This window comes from Hippopotamus amphibius, chromosome 4 (assembly GCF_030028045.1).
Source record: "Hippopotamus amphibius kiboko isolate mHipAmp2 chromosome 4, mHipAmp2.hap2, whole genome shotgun sequence".
NCBI lineage: Eukaryota > Metazoa > Chordata > Mammalia > Artiodactyla > Hippopotamidae > Hippopotamus > Hippopotamus amphibius.
The window spans coordinates 41,792,339-41,805,595 of record NC_080189.1 but is presented as its reverse complement, the minus strand read 5'-3'; the positions used below and the strand labels follow the sequence as shown (position 1 = coordinate 41,805,595).

Genomic DNA, 13,257 nt, shown 5'->3' with positions numbered 1-13,257 from the left:
CGACCCTGCATGGGAACCATGTGGCCCAGGTCCCAAGAAGGACTCAAAATGCTGCTGCTGGGGGGGTGGCCGCTGTGGCTGTTTTGTTCCTGGTATGAACCCAACGGAAACCCCAAGGGGCCAACCTAAAAATGATAGACTCAGCAGGCTAATCAGTTTGATAAACATTTCAAGAGAAAGGGCAGGAATAATGAGAAAGCAAAGGATTCATAAATACCCATTACCCTTTCGTAACTACGTTGTCTCCTATCTCAGGAGCGTGTGTCATTTCTCACTGGAAAGTTTGTGAGTTTGCAAGAGTTCACGGAGAATTCCTCCTGTTCCCCTTTCTCTCCTTTTCGGAATGAACAGGTACTGGAAGTGTGCCAAGATGCCTGTGCCGGGACAGCTGTTATATAACCGTGTTATTCTCAAACTGGTTCTGGTCCCTTCCATCGGAAAGGTTTTGACAGCCTTCCTACACATACAAAATGCCATGCCCGGACTTAGGATCCCACGTCATGCAGCCAGCTCCTGGTGTGTAAGTTACTTCCTCCCAGACATAAAACAGGTCTGGATGGCGTGTTCACACCTCCTCTCCCAAGGTCACATCACACCGAATTCAGAGCTATGAGACACATCGACAAATGGTGACCATTTGGAAAGAAGAAAACAAAAGTCTCAGGGAAAAGGTTGAGAACAGAAGGCCCACTAGCTTGACGTGGAGCTGTTCAATGGCTGTCAGAGGCAGGGTCTACAGCAAACGGGAGACGGATCGGGGTCTCTGAACTGCCATTTCTTCACCCATTGGCCTGCACCTCAGAAGAGCCAGCACTGCTCTCCAAGGTGCTTGATGTGATCCTACCAGGGGCAAAATCACAAGGCAGAGCACAGCAGGAAGAGGTGCTGGATGTTTACGACAATCTAGTGTAGGTACCAGAATCCCATGACTGCTTGTCCTGTTTTAGACGCTGATCAAATGCTCTGGCTCTAGTGTTGTCTAGCCCAAGTCCAAGGTACTCTAAAGGGTTATCGTGGGTGGAGTCACCTACTGCAAAGTGCTTCCTGCTGTGAACAGCAGAATTTCTTTGACTTATGTTGTGATGTGGAGTCCGCCCCCTTTTGAAAATTCTCACAGGAACAGACACCTACGAGGACCGAATCCCTAAGGACATGCTTCGTGAGGGACCCACATGTGAGCTCCTGAGCTGCTACTCACGGCAGGGGGAAAAGAACCACCTCTTCATCAAAGAGACTTTTAATTCCTGCCCTGCCAAGCTCTTTTATAAAAATTCTCTAGAATTCAGGGACTTTGGGAAGTATCACCCCTCAGATTAGCTCCACATTGAAGCTACATATTTCTACTCTCTGACTCAGCTGGCTATGACCAAATGGAGACCTGTCCCAGTCAAAATGCAGACCCTGTACTCATCATGGCCATCAGACCCAAGCGGTAACGTCAGTAATTAGAATTTATTAAAATTCTCTCAATGCCAGGCAGGCTTCTAAGAATGCGACTTCTGTTAGCTCATTAATCTCCACAACAAAGCTTAGGTAGGAGCTATTACTATACCCTTCTTACTAGTGCACTACTGGGATATAGAAAGGTTAGGTAATTGTCCAAGGTCACACGGCTGAGGAGCAATGGAGCTGGGATGGAAAATCAAGCAGTCTGGTCCCAGAGGCTGGGTTCATAAAAGCTGTGCTGTATTAGTCTCAGGTGAACCTGACTTGTTTCTATGCCATAAGCCCAAATCCGCTCTGTATCACCCTTGCACCTGCCGGATGGTGCCCTTTTGTTCCAAAGTTCCATGTACGAAGAAAGGATGCTGCCAGGAAAGGGCTACTCTAAGGGGTTAATGACTAACACTGTTGCCTCCCTCCGCCACTGTCTTGTTTTAAAGAGGACAAAGTTCTTACGGGTTTTAAGATAACAATAAAAGTGTAAGGCAGAAGGTTTTGGCTGGGGCAAGGTTCTTCAGAACCTTTTAAAAATTACTGCAGTAAGTACTCCACCTTCTCAGAGCTGTGCTTTGTAAAAACATCTTCAGGCCCAGAGAGTAAGGAATACACATGTCTTTGTTAGGGGCGCCCCCTAGCGACCAGAAACCAGATTCAGCACTAACAGGCGAGAACGGCCTTTCTCAGGCACAGTGGGTGCTGAACAGGAAAGGAGTGGGGAAAACACAGAGCAGGAGACACCCATCTCCTCAATCAGTTTCCAGTAGTCACCTCTGAGAAATTCTGCCTAGAGTTAAGATGAATTACACTACAACACAAGAGGAGAATGAAGCTCCAATATTGTCATGGCAATGAATCACATTTCATTTGTTTTTAAGTTTTCCTTTACAGTATTTCCTTTAAAATTATCCAAGCATTTCAAGAGCACAGTTATTCATGTGTCCCTTGTAGGACGGATGTACTTTTCACCATTTTCACACGACATCTACAGCAGGTAACTGCTGGCTCTTTGGAGGATGATTCTGAGATGAGATTATCCCCAGTTCTCACGGCTCCTCTGTGTCTCCCCCACCCCGCCCCGCCGCTAGGGAAAGGGGAAGGGAAGTAACCCGTCACATAGGTAAAGTCACCAACGTGATGGAAACGGCAGTGACAGTACAAGCCCTGCTGCAAGAGGCAGGCAGTGGAAACAGGCCCCCTTGTCACCTCTGACAGTGACAGAGCATGTGTGGGAGCTGCCCCTGCAAGCCAGCCACAACGCACCGTTCAGATGGTCCTTTCCCACTCCAGCCGGACAGCAAAGAAGGGACAGGGAGAAAAGATCTGCGAGTGCTCTACATGGGGTTCCTTGACGTGTCTCTGCATCATTAGCAAGTGTGATGACCCTGCCCTGAGTTGGAGGTGGCCCTAAGGGGCTGCAGATACCAGCACCAACAGCGAATCGCACAGGAGCTCTGTCTGGTGATCGGCTCCTCTTGGTTCAATGATGAGGAAGTCAAACCCCACAGCGGATCTTCTTGGGTTCTGCCAGAGACTTTCCAAAGCTAACTTTTCCTTTTCTTTATATGCAGCTACAACCTCAACAAAGCTATGGTCTCCATGCTTAAAATTAAATGTGAAGATGGCGTAATGCTATATGCTATATATTATTTACCAAAAACAGCCAAGAAAGACAACACAGAGCCCACCCTGGCCATCGTGGTCTTCTCTTCGCCTGTAATGAGGAGTCACCAGAAAGACAGGACTTTCACCTGCCAATCAAGGAAGTGACCAAAAGAACTTCCAGCAAGTTTTGGCTTAAACTATGGGCAGCCCCGAAGAATGCTCTCCTTAGGCTGCTTTCCCTTTCAGCAACCCCCTTACTATTTGTTGAACTGAGGAAGGGAAAGGCAGAGATCCTAAGGCCCCCTGTCTTGGTCCTATAGCTGATAAGCAGAGATATAATGCAATTGGGTGTCCCAGTGGCTGGTCCTCAGAGGTTGGGGGTTGGGGGGGTGGTCTGGTTGGGAGTCCTCAATGGCTGAGGTTTTGCGCCATCTGGTGGCTGATTCTGCTCAAGCGTCACTAATAACTGGAATCTCCAGGCTGTTTAGTTTACATCCAGATGGAGCAAGACTAGAAATGATTAGGACTGGGGCTTTGCTGCATTTTGAATAGGGAAAGGAGGTTTCTGATCAGAATGGACCAGAGAACAGTGTCAATGAGGCAGAAAATAGAAGATCTTGTTCTGAGGAATAGGTGCTTCCAGTATCTGCCTGTGAGCTCATCCAGACTGAGCCTAAACGTTCAGGGGTCTCAGTAATCCCTCCATCTACCTCTGCAAAAGGTCCCTCAGGTGGAAGGGACAGGCTGGAGCTGGGTGGACGGGCTACACCTTGCCAAGGCTTCCTCACAGTGCACCCCAGCCTGCACTGGGACCTCCTGAATTCCGTGTGGCTAAAACTGGCAGAATTTCAATAAATGACTGAAAAAAATATTAGTTGTCCTTTTGCTTGTACACCCTATTGTTTATGGGTCATATCTTTAACTATTCGAAAGCACGATACCTGGTTAGGAATATTATCCCAACTATTTAATCATTCCTATGGGAAAATGTGATTTTCTTTATTAAAATCTGCTTTAGGGGATATGTGTATAAAAACAGTTGATTGAACCTGGTGTACCCCCAAAAAAATAAAATAAAAAAAAAAAATCTGCTTTAACTTGTGGTTTCCAGAGATGCCTTTTTGCAAAGGGGGGTTCCGGACCACAAAAACTAGGTAAATGTTAAAATTTACTTTCTGTATATGCTGGGGTTTTCCTAATGCTGTCCATGTACTCCAAGGGACTGAACCACATTCTTAGTGACAAAACCTTTAAGAAAGTCCTGTTAGGAGTGATGCAGAATTGTAAGGCAGGTCCACCATAGGCTGAGTTCTTATCTATGTAGAATGAGTTTAGAATGAAAACTGATGGTAGAATGAAAATTCACCTGATTTCAGGGATGCAGTATTTTGGCACAGCAGCAGTTTCAAGGTTGCTTCTTGAAATAAATGACTCCAGTCACAGTAGGTTATAGTACTCCCCCCAGACTGTCCTAAGCAGTGCCCTGATTTGCAGACATTTGTTAATGTCTCACATGCCTGTGAGCTAGTGAAGGACTGCCTTTCTCTTCCCCACTTAACACATACGGGACACCTGGCTAGGATGAAACTAGGACCACCTGGGATTCTCCACTTCATGGCTCACCCCTGCCTGAAAGCTCCCCAGGGACTTAAAGTACATTGCTTCTCCTTATTTCCTGTAGTTATGTTCTATGAAGTCACCATAAACCCTGAATTAACAAACACGGAGCCATTGCTCCTAGGGGAAATACAGGGTTAGGTTCCTTCGAGCTCCTGGGCACAAGATTTTTGTCAACCGATCAGTATATAACCTTATTTTATGTGCAATTCTGTTTAAAGACACATTATTTAACACATACTGTTGATTCATTAGCACTGCACTCACAGCAACAGCACTATTGCAGCTGTGTGAACCAAATGTATCTAATGTACACATTTTCTCCTGAAGGCCCTTCAAAGGCCCTGACACTTAGGAACACTGGACAGCACTTCAGCACAATGCTTGGGGGCCATTTTAAACAGCAAAATCCCCAACAGAAAGCACAAATTTTCAGAAAACGTGGCCCTAGGCTAGACTGCAAAAAGGACACACGTTTAGAAATGAGCTGAAACAAGAAGGCAGGGGGCCACCCTGGCTGACTTCATGGGCCTATCCAGGAACTCAACATTTTTTGCCACTATATACATCTCTGCAAACAGCTATGAAAGCACCACAATGACTGCTGAGGAGTTACAAACAAACTCTAGTGAAGAGGTGAGTCTGCGGATATGAAATCCATGACAACTAACTGCATATTTCAACCCTCCGAATTTAAAATTTTCTATGATCTGTCTCTCACTTGCAAAGTCAACTCTACTTCTCTGTCCCCGGGCAACATACACACTGCCCATGACAAATTACTTGTAGTTTCCCAAGCACACATTATTCCTTCATCTTTAACTGTCACTTTGATCCATGCATTTTCTCACTATCTTCCTAGGACAACTTACAACTCTCACATTCCCCCATCACTGTCTGTCACAGGTCATGGAACACTGGGCGACATTCCATACAATATTAATAGTGGTTAATATAATAATATTAATCATCATAACAGCATCCAAATTCACAGTCTGCTTGCTATGTCCAGGCACTGTTCTGTATGATTTATAATTATCTACTCGTTTAACCGACACAACAAACGTATTGATAGAAACAACTAACACGCCCCATTTTAAAGATAAGAAAACTGAGACACGACAACGTCAAGTACCTTGCCGGAATCACTCAGCCTGTGAGGGGCAGAGTCAGGAACAGCCCTGGACCAGCTTAATCTCAATGTCACACTCTCCCAGGAGCTGTTGAATTCTAGCAGCATTTAGACTAAGATGCTTTCTTCTGTGATATGGGAACAGGGATAGAGATGGGGATGCAGGAAGAGATATATAAATATGCATCTCATTTCACTCCCTGCCATCTGTATTTGAGAAAAAATATATTAAAATGACACCAAGCACTGCATATGTAATTAGGTATAATTATACTTGTGCAATTATGCATAGTTATCTTCTATCACCCAAGAAGGTAAAAAAATCTTTTAAAAATTTTAACATAAATCTGTATTAATCTTTTTTTTTCATTTTTTGTATTTTCTGATGCTTTGGGATCTGGAGTCCTTGCTGACACTGGAGGGACTGCCCTTTGCAGGGTGACCTACTTCTTGGAGATAAGAAGCCTGCCTTTCATATGCAAACCAATCAATTCAGATCCTATTCCCCAACAACCTCCTCTAGAGGCTTTTGCGCTCTGGGCCACCATCCCTCTGCCCTAATGACCACAGCGCCAGATACCGGACAACAGGAGGTGGCACACAGGCTCCAGAACCCAAAGACATTATTCGAACTGGCCAAATCTGAGCCTGCTTACCCTCTATGCCTTGGCTTTCCCATGAAAACCCCAAGAAAGGTCGTTGCCTGTGTTTTCCCCTTGCTCCCTCTGCTTCCTAAGCGACCCCGACACCCCTCTCGTGTCCCTGTGTGATGTGACATGCTCCCTCTTCTCAGGAACCAGGAATAACAAACTGTCTTTTCAACAGCAACCACCTCCAGGGGCAGTGCTGGCCTTATCATACCTGAATGCAATAAAACCTACCTTCTAAAAGAGTCCTAGTTCTGAAATAACATTCTTGCCATTACCCTTTCCCATCTTCACATTTTAGTCACTTTTTCTTTTAAGACAATCTGAAACTCTTAAGGGAAATGTTTCTCAAAACACTTCATATTAAAGCACATTATGTGGTTCAGAAACAGTTTCTTTTCTAAAATGAGGTTACTTTAGTCCCAGTCAAGCTAAAGAAAAAGAAAAAAAGGCAACTCAGAAAAAAAACCTCAGCTTTGTCCGATTTTACATCTGCCTTGGCCCAAGAGGGCTCAGAAAAATGAACTACAGACATCTCCTTTTTAAGGTTTGTCCAGTAGACTGGACAAAGGTAACACCCACAAGCAGAGAAACTGTCCATTTAACATCAAGGTAACTACAGTCCGAAGGGTCTCTGGCCAGGAACACAACTCTTGGCAGAGTATGAAGACCACGCTGCAGAGTTCCTAGTCATCATACTCAACAGGGCACAGTCTGTACACAGGCCTTTCCCCATTCACAAAATAAAATCATTCTAAAAATGAGAATCTGCCTTCTATCACCTTGAAAAGTACACATGCCCTTCCTTATAAGTTCCAATAAGATCAGTATTAACCCAGACAACCTTGAGCCTTTCCTCCTACCAGGAAACCTACAAAGGTCTGTAGGTTTTGCAACTAAGAAACCATTAACAAAGAGATCTTAAAGGAATAAGCAGCTTTGTTTTAAAAGCAAGTGCTTTTCTGTGTTATGACTGGGCATATAAGCCATTTAGCCACTTTAGATTGAGACGTTAGAATGATTTCACCAGAAAAATCCGCTCTGTTGGGATGCTGCACTGAGAAGAAATGTGAGGCCCATCTGCCTTCTCAAAGGTGCTGTGCTTTATTATCCTGTAACAAACTGCTCTTCTTGCCTTGTTGGAGCAACGGCCCCGCTACTTTGGAAAACTTGAAAAGCTATGATTTCCTTGTTCTCCAAAAAGCAAGGAAGGGAAATGCCATTTGCTGGGTCCATCCGCCAGGCCAGGCACAGTGCCAGTTGCTAATAGATGGTCTTGCAGGGCCCTCCAGCAGGTGCAAAACAGAAGAGCACCTGCCCAGTTTCACACTGAGGAAACTGACACCCGAATAGGTTAAATAACTGCCCCACTGGCCAGTTACTAACAAATGGTTTATTATTAGTAAATGGCTTGTAAGTAGGAAGGATGGAATTAAAATCTAGGCCCACTCAACTCCAAAAATTTGTCACTTAACGCTTCCTGGGCCCTGCCTACTCGGGAGACAAAAAATGAGAAATAGTGATCTTATATGAACTGGACTTTTCTTCAAGGAGATCCAAAAGGTTATCCAGATCTCAAATTGCTCCTGATGAGGTAACAGGCAGGAGGTCAGTAAGGATTTAACAGGCAAGGTTATTCCTCCTTTCGAAGCACAGAGAGAATCTTGCGCCGGGACAGCTTCCAGCATCCAGAGCTTTTGTGGCCATGATGCCTGAGGTCCTCAACCAGCTTTCTGCATTTTGCACAATGGCCTATAGGTGGCACAACGAGCACGTGTTTCCATCACTGACGCTTGTCTATTTCTAGTGACTTAGTCAAAAATGAAAATCACTGCTTGTGAAAGTAGTTGCAACATTTCTAGCATTAGAAATCATTACTAACTACTCTTTCCAGTTTCTCCATTCTCGGATGCAAGATCGTGGCCTGGAAGAAGTTTCAGAGGAAGGAGTAAAATTGAAAAATCAAAAAAGAATGAGGGAAAAAATAAGGAAACCAACATTCAAGGTCTTTGCTTTTCCTAAAATGACTGTTCAAGCCCTTGAAGTGGAGATCACATAAGTACTAAGACCTTAAAACCACATCAAATTAACTGATACTTTAAAAATGCATTATTCTTGATAAAGTACTCACGAAGCACAACACTCAGTAGTTACTGAAAACTAAGTCACAGATATACCCTAACAGCAAACTGTGGAAGGAATTAACAATCATGTTAAAACAGATGGAGCTCCATTGAGAAAATTCATTCAGTCTGGCTCATGGGGTACCCTGGTGATTTCACAGAGGACCAGAGCATGAAAATAAAAAGGAGATGCTTCATACCTCCCAGCTCCATTATGTATACCCTTCCTAGAGACCTATGATAACCCGAGAACCTGGGATAATCTGAGTCCCACCAAGCGGTCTTTCCCCAACTTCCCTCTCTTCTCCATCCCTCACACACATGTCCAGGAAAAGAAGTAACACTGTGCATTCTGGGCTCCAACTGCTCCCAACAAAAACCACTAGGACCTGGGGCAGAGAAACATCGAGTCCAGGGATCAGTACGTGTAAAGAGCTCATTCTGCATTTTCTACATAGTTCAAGTGCCCTAGAAATCCAAGTAGTATCAAAAGCAGGCAAATGAAGTGGAGGTAACTCAGGTGTACCTATTACTGGGCTCTCCACCAGGACAGAATATCAGGATCAAGGGGAAGCATTTTGAAATGTACATGCCTTGGTCTCTTCCCTGGCCATTTTGACATGACTTGAGGGTAAGAGAGATTGGATGATTCTGCAAAGCTTTGCACTGATTTGGATATGCCTCCTCGCTCAACACACAGAAGTAAAACCCGGAAGGAACTGTCAGGGAGGTAGCATGTGAGGTGCGTCCACACTCCTGCGGCTAACTTCCTGGTAAATGGACTCTGCCAACACACAGGTGGGTGAGAGCAGGGCCAGGGACCACCCATGAGCCTTGATCACTGACATACACCAAGTACAGGGACTCTCACCTGCTCCATCAGTCATGGAACATTTTGCTAAAATTTAGAAAAATAGATTCAGCTAAAAGATCAAAGAGAAGTTCAAAGTCAACATCTGGGATGTGACAGTATAAAAATGATGTTGTAATACCTCTGTAAAGCAAGCTGCAAAGCTGAATACAGTGCTTCACAAGTATTCCAAATTGAAAAGACATGTTGACTACCAGTATAAAAGGAATAACATCAAATTATTAGGTTTTTTTTTTAGTTTAAGAAACATTATTGGAGAGGTTTATAAAAACAGTTACTCTGATCCACAGCCGGTTAAAGCGGAAATTAATCATTGTTTGTAGAAAGCAATTTGATGATATCAAAAGCTTTAAAAATATATACCATAGAAATGTCAGTTCCATAGATTTATCCTAACAACATGATCATGGAGGTACATAAATACTGGGTGTAAAAATGTTAATTATAGATGATTGAACCTGGTGTACCCCCAAAAAAATAAAAAAGAAAATAAAAATTTAAAAAAAATGTTAATTATAGACTTATTGGTAATTTCAAAACACTGAAACACTCAGTAAAAGAGCTTGGTTAAATAAACTGTAGTACATCTAAATAATAGAAACTCTTCAGCAATGAAAAATAACACATGTAACTGATGTGGAAACATTTTCAAAGACAATTCCCATGAAAGACAAGTTTTCCCAAATAACAATAAGGCATGGATACCAATGTGTATAAATAAATATTAATATGTGTGTGTGTGTGTGTGTGTATTCAAGGAAAGAGTATTTGCAGCTATAAAATAATGCCTGGTAATTTCTAATCACTGAAGCTGAAAATTTCATTTATGTTGCTTATGAAGGAGGTAAAAAAAGAAATCCAAATTTATACCTGCAGAATTTGAGATTAATTAGCTAAAGGTCATATAGAAATGTGATGGTGATAAAAACAAAAACGGACCAGAAGTAGAAACAAAATTAGTAGGTTATATTCAGGACAAGCTGTGTTCTGATTTGCAAAGTGAATAAAAAGAAAATCTAGGAGATATCTTATTAGCATCCGTAGCAAGTCAAAATTTTTAGGAAAATATAAATTGCATAAATCACATCGTGATTAAATTTCAGAAGACTCTCAATTTGACTTTCATACAAAATCGAGGTATGTGAATAATCCAATCAGTAGCCCAATAATAAGTTTCATCCCATGGTTGCCATCACCTATTTAATTTAAATAGAACCTTAAGCCTCTTGTGAAGTAGATTTAATGAAGTCTAGATGCTTTCTGGGCTAACTACTCTTGGTTACACTTAATCAGAACTGAATAAACAAACTCAGCATTAGTCACACTTGTGCAAGTTATTCCATTTCACTGCAGCCAGAAGAGATTTTCATGTGATCTTGTTTAAAGAAGCTAAACATCTGGCAAATGTGGAAACTATTCTGTAAAGCACAAGAGGACCACACGCTCGGAGGAGATATCAGCTATGTGGCTGAGGTCAAGCCCTGGGATGCTGGAAGGAGAGCTTACTGGAGATGCCTTACTTACAATGAAGCCAAGTTTTTTATAATCCCGGGTGTACATGGACTTGCGCTTCTCCATGCTGCCGCTGCTGTTATTTGGTTCAGACTCTGCATCAAAAGCAATTCTTCGAAGTTCAAATATGATGTCCCGCTGAGCCTGAAGGGGTTAGGGAGAAAAAAATGGGAGGGGGAGAGAGCTGCCTTCAATGTGTGACGTTACATCTACTTCCTCATTCCCCAGGGTCTAAATGAATCACTGCATACAGGCAAAAGAAAAACAGATAAAAGGCAACCAATGTTCTAAGTTACAGCTCTGTATACTTCTTTTCCTCCTGCCACTCTCCTCACTGGTCAGCCCTGGCTTTATTCCACAATTATCCTCACAGCCAAGCCACCTGGAACACTGATATCAATTGCCTTGTGAAGTTCTAAATGAGAGCCCCAAATATGATGGAGGGCTTGTGATTGGAAAAAAAAAAAAAAAAAAAACTTAGAGGACCGGGAGTCCTGTACTGCCAGAAAAAAAGTGAGAGGCACATAAGGTTTATGTACAATATGTAAGTGACAAGGGATCCCTGACTCCACTGAGAAGTGACTTCATAGAAACAAACCTTAAAAATGGTTACAATTATAAATTTTCTGCGATGCATATTTAACCGCAGTAAGAAAAAAATATATCGTTTAAATAAAAGGAGGATATTTCCAAGGAGGAAGGGCTGTTCCACCTTAAGATGCATTGCCTTTCGTACTGGAAGCGGTAAGACAGTTGCATCTCTCTGGGATGATTGCACTTGGCCTTGCCAAAAGTGTGGGGCATGTTAGACGGCCGCTCGAAGCCTCTCCATCATTCTAATCGCATGGCCTCACGCCATGAATGAAGTGCTGCGGCGGTTACACACTTCGCATGTACATCCACATCTGTGAGAGATCAGACCCTCACGTGCCAATAATGAGTGTTTTCCTTTCCAAAGCTGCAGCGCTGTTTAAGTTGAAAATGTGCTACAGCAGGGCTCCCAGCTGTTTACTCTTACTCCGTCCCCACACAGTAAAGTTCCCCCAAAGCCTTTTGGATCAAGGCTTAACTTTTCATGCACAGCAGCCAGAGACCTAGAGAGAATGATAGCAAAGAGCCAACTGACAAAGATGTAAGCCCAGAAATCAGATGTAACCTGGGACCTCACCCGTGGCACTGATCACTGGAGAATGGAAATTGCTCCCTCGGCCTGCAAAATCGATCTCACACAGAGCTACCAGGTGGCCCGTGTGTTCTGGGAACCTGATGCCAAAGCGATCACCATTGAAGGTATTGGGGCCAAGGGCCAATGTTTGTAGCATGTGACGTCAAGCTTTCTCATCCAATAAAGAAAGAATACGCATGTGTTTGATGCATAATGAAATAATTCATTTATTTTATTCTCTGATCCTAGATTCGCCTAAATTTTAAGTCCATCCCCCTAAGTTCTGAGATAATACTAAAATAATACTATCATCATCTAAAACTTCCTGCTTTCTAAGTAGCCCAAGAAAAGACTTTTAATGACACTCTTTCCCTCGTGTGCTTTTACCACTGTCTAACGAGCACTCACCTGGTCCTGGGGGTCCATCTTGGTCATCATCCTGTCTTCCAAAAGGTTAAAGGTCAGCACCTGCAGCACGTACAGCTGGTGTGCCATTTCATTGTTGATGGCCCGCTGAGCTCGGATGACATGCTGGGGAGACGGTTCACAAGTGAAATGTTTTTAAACAAAGGAAAAAACAAAAAGTGAATAGCCTAAGTTACCCCCCAAGGTGGTGCCAAGCAGACCCTCAGAAGTCCTTATCTGGGAGCATGGGGGATGGAGGTGGATGGGACCACCCTTCAGCAGAAAGATGAGCACACAGGTGACCCTGGAGCTTTCCTTTACATTTCAGGGCCCAATAAGGTTCCTGATCTTTAGGCCAGAACTGGGGAAAAGACCTACTGTGTGCAGGGAAGAGTAGAAGTGGGGAAGGAGGTAGAAATTCAGTGGTGATGACAGCCATATACATCAAGAGAAGGTGTGCCTGAAATAAGAGGAGCTCGAGGAGAAATGCGGATTTTTACAACAGAGGCACCCCTTGCCGCAGGAGCGAAGCAAATGGTGCATGTGCATTGTAAGCAATTTTGCCATCATCTTACCCTACAACTGTCTCTGACAAGTGTTCCCACTTCCGAATGGGGAAAAGTTTAAGAAGCAAAGTACCTATCAGGTTTGTAGTTAACTCGCTGTGGAAACTATACAGTAACTACTGCCACCACAATGCAGTGAGTGAATTTATGTATATTACTTTTTACTCACCCGTT

At 43.4% G+C, this 13,257-nt stretch overlaps 1 protein-coding gene across 2 annotated transcripts in view; it reads right to left on the bottom strand.

Moving 5' to 3' along the window:
- The window catches only part of ELMO1 (engulfment and cell motility 1), a 508,334-nt gene that overhangs the window by 294,432 nt on the left and 200,645 nt on the right, over positions 1-13,257 (bottom strand). For both annotated transcript variants that reach the window (XM_057730899.1, XM_057730900.1), the window contains 2 exons: positions 12,521-12,643; positions 10,960-11,091 (listed from right to left, as the gene is read on the bottom strand). In XM_057730899.1, the coding sequence (XP_057586882.1) occupies positions 10,960-11,091; positions 12,521-12,643 (255 nt within the window). The remainder of the gene's footprint in view (positions 1-10,959; positions 11,092-12,520; positions 12,644-13,257) is intronic.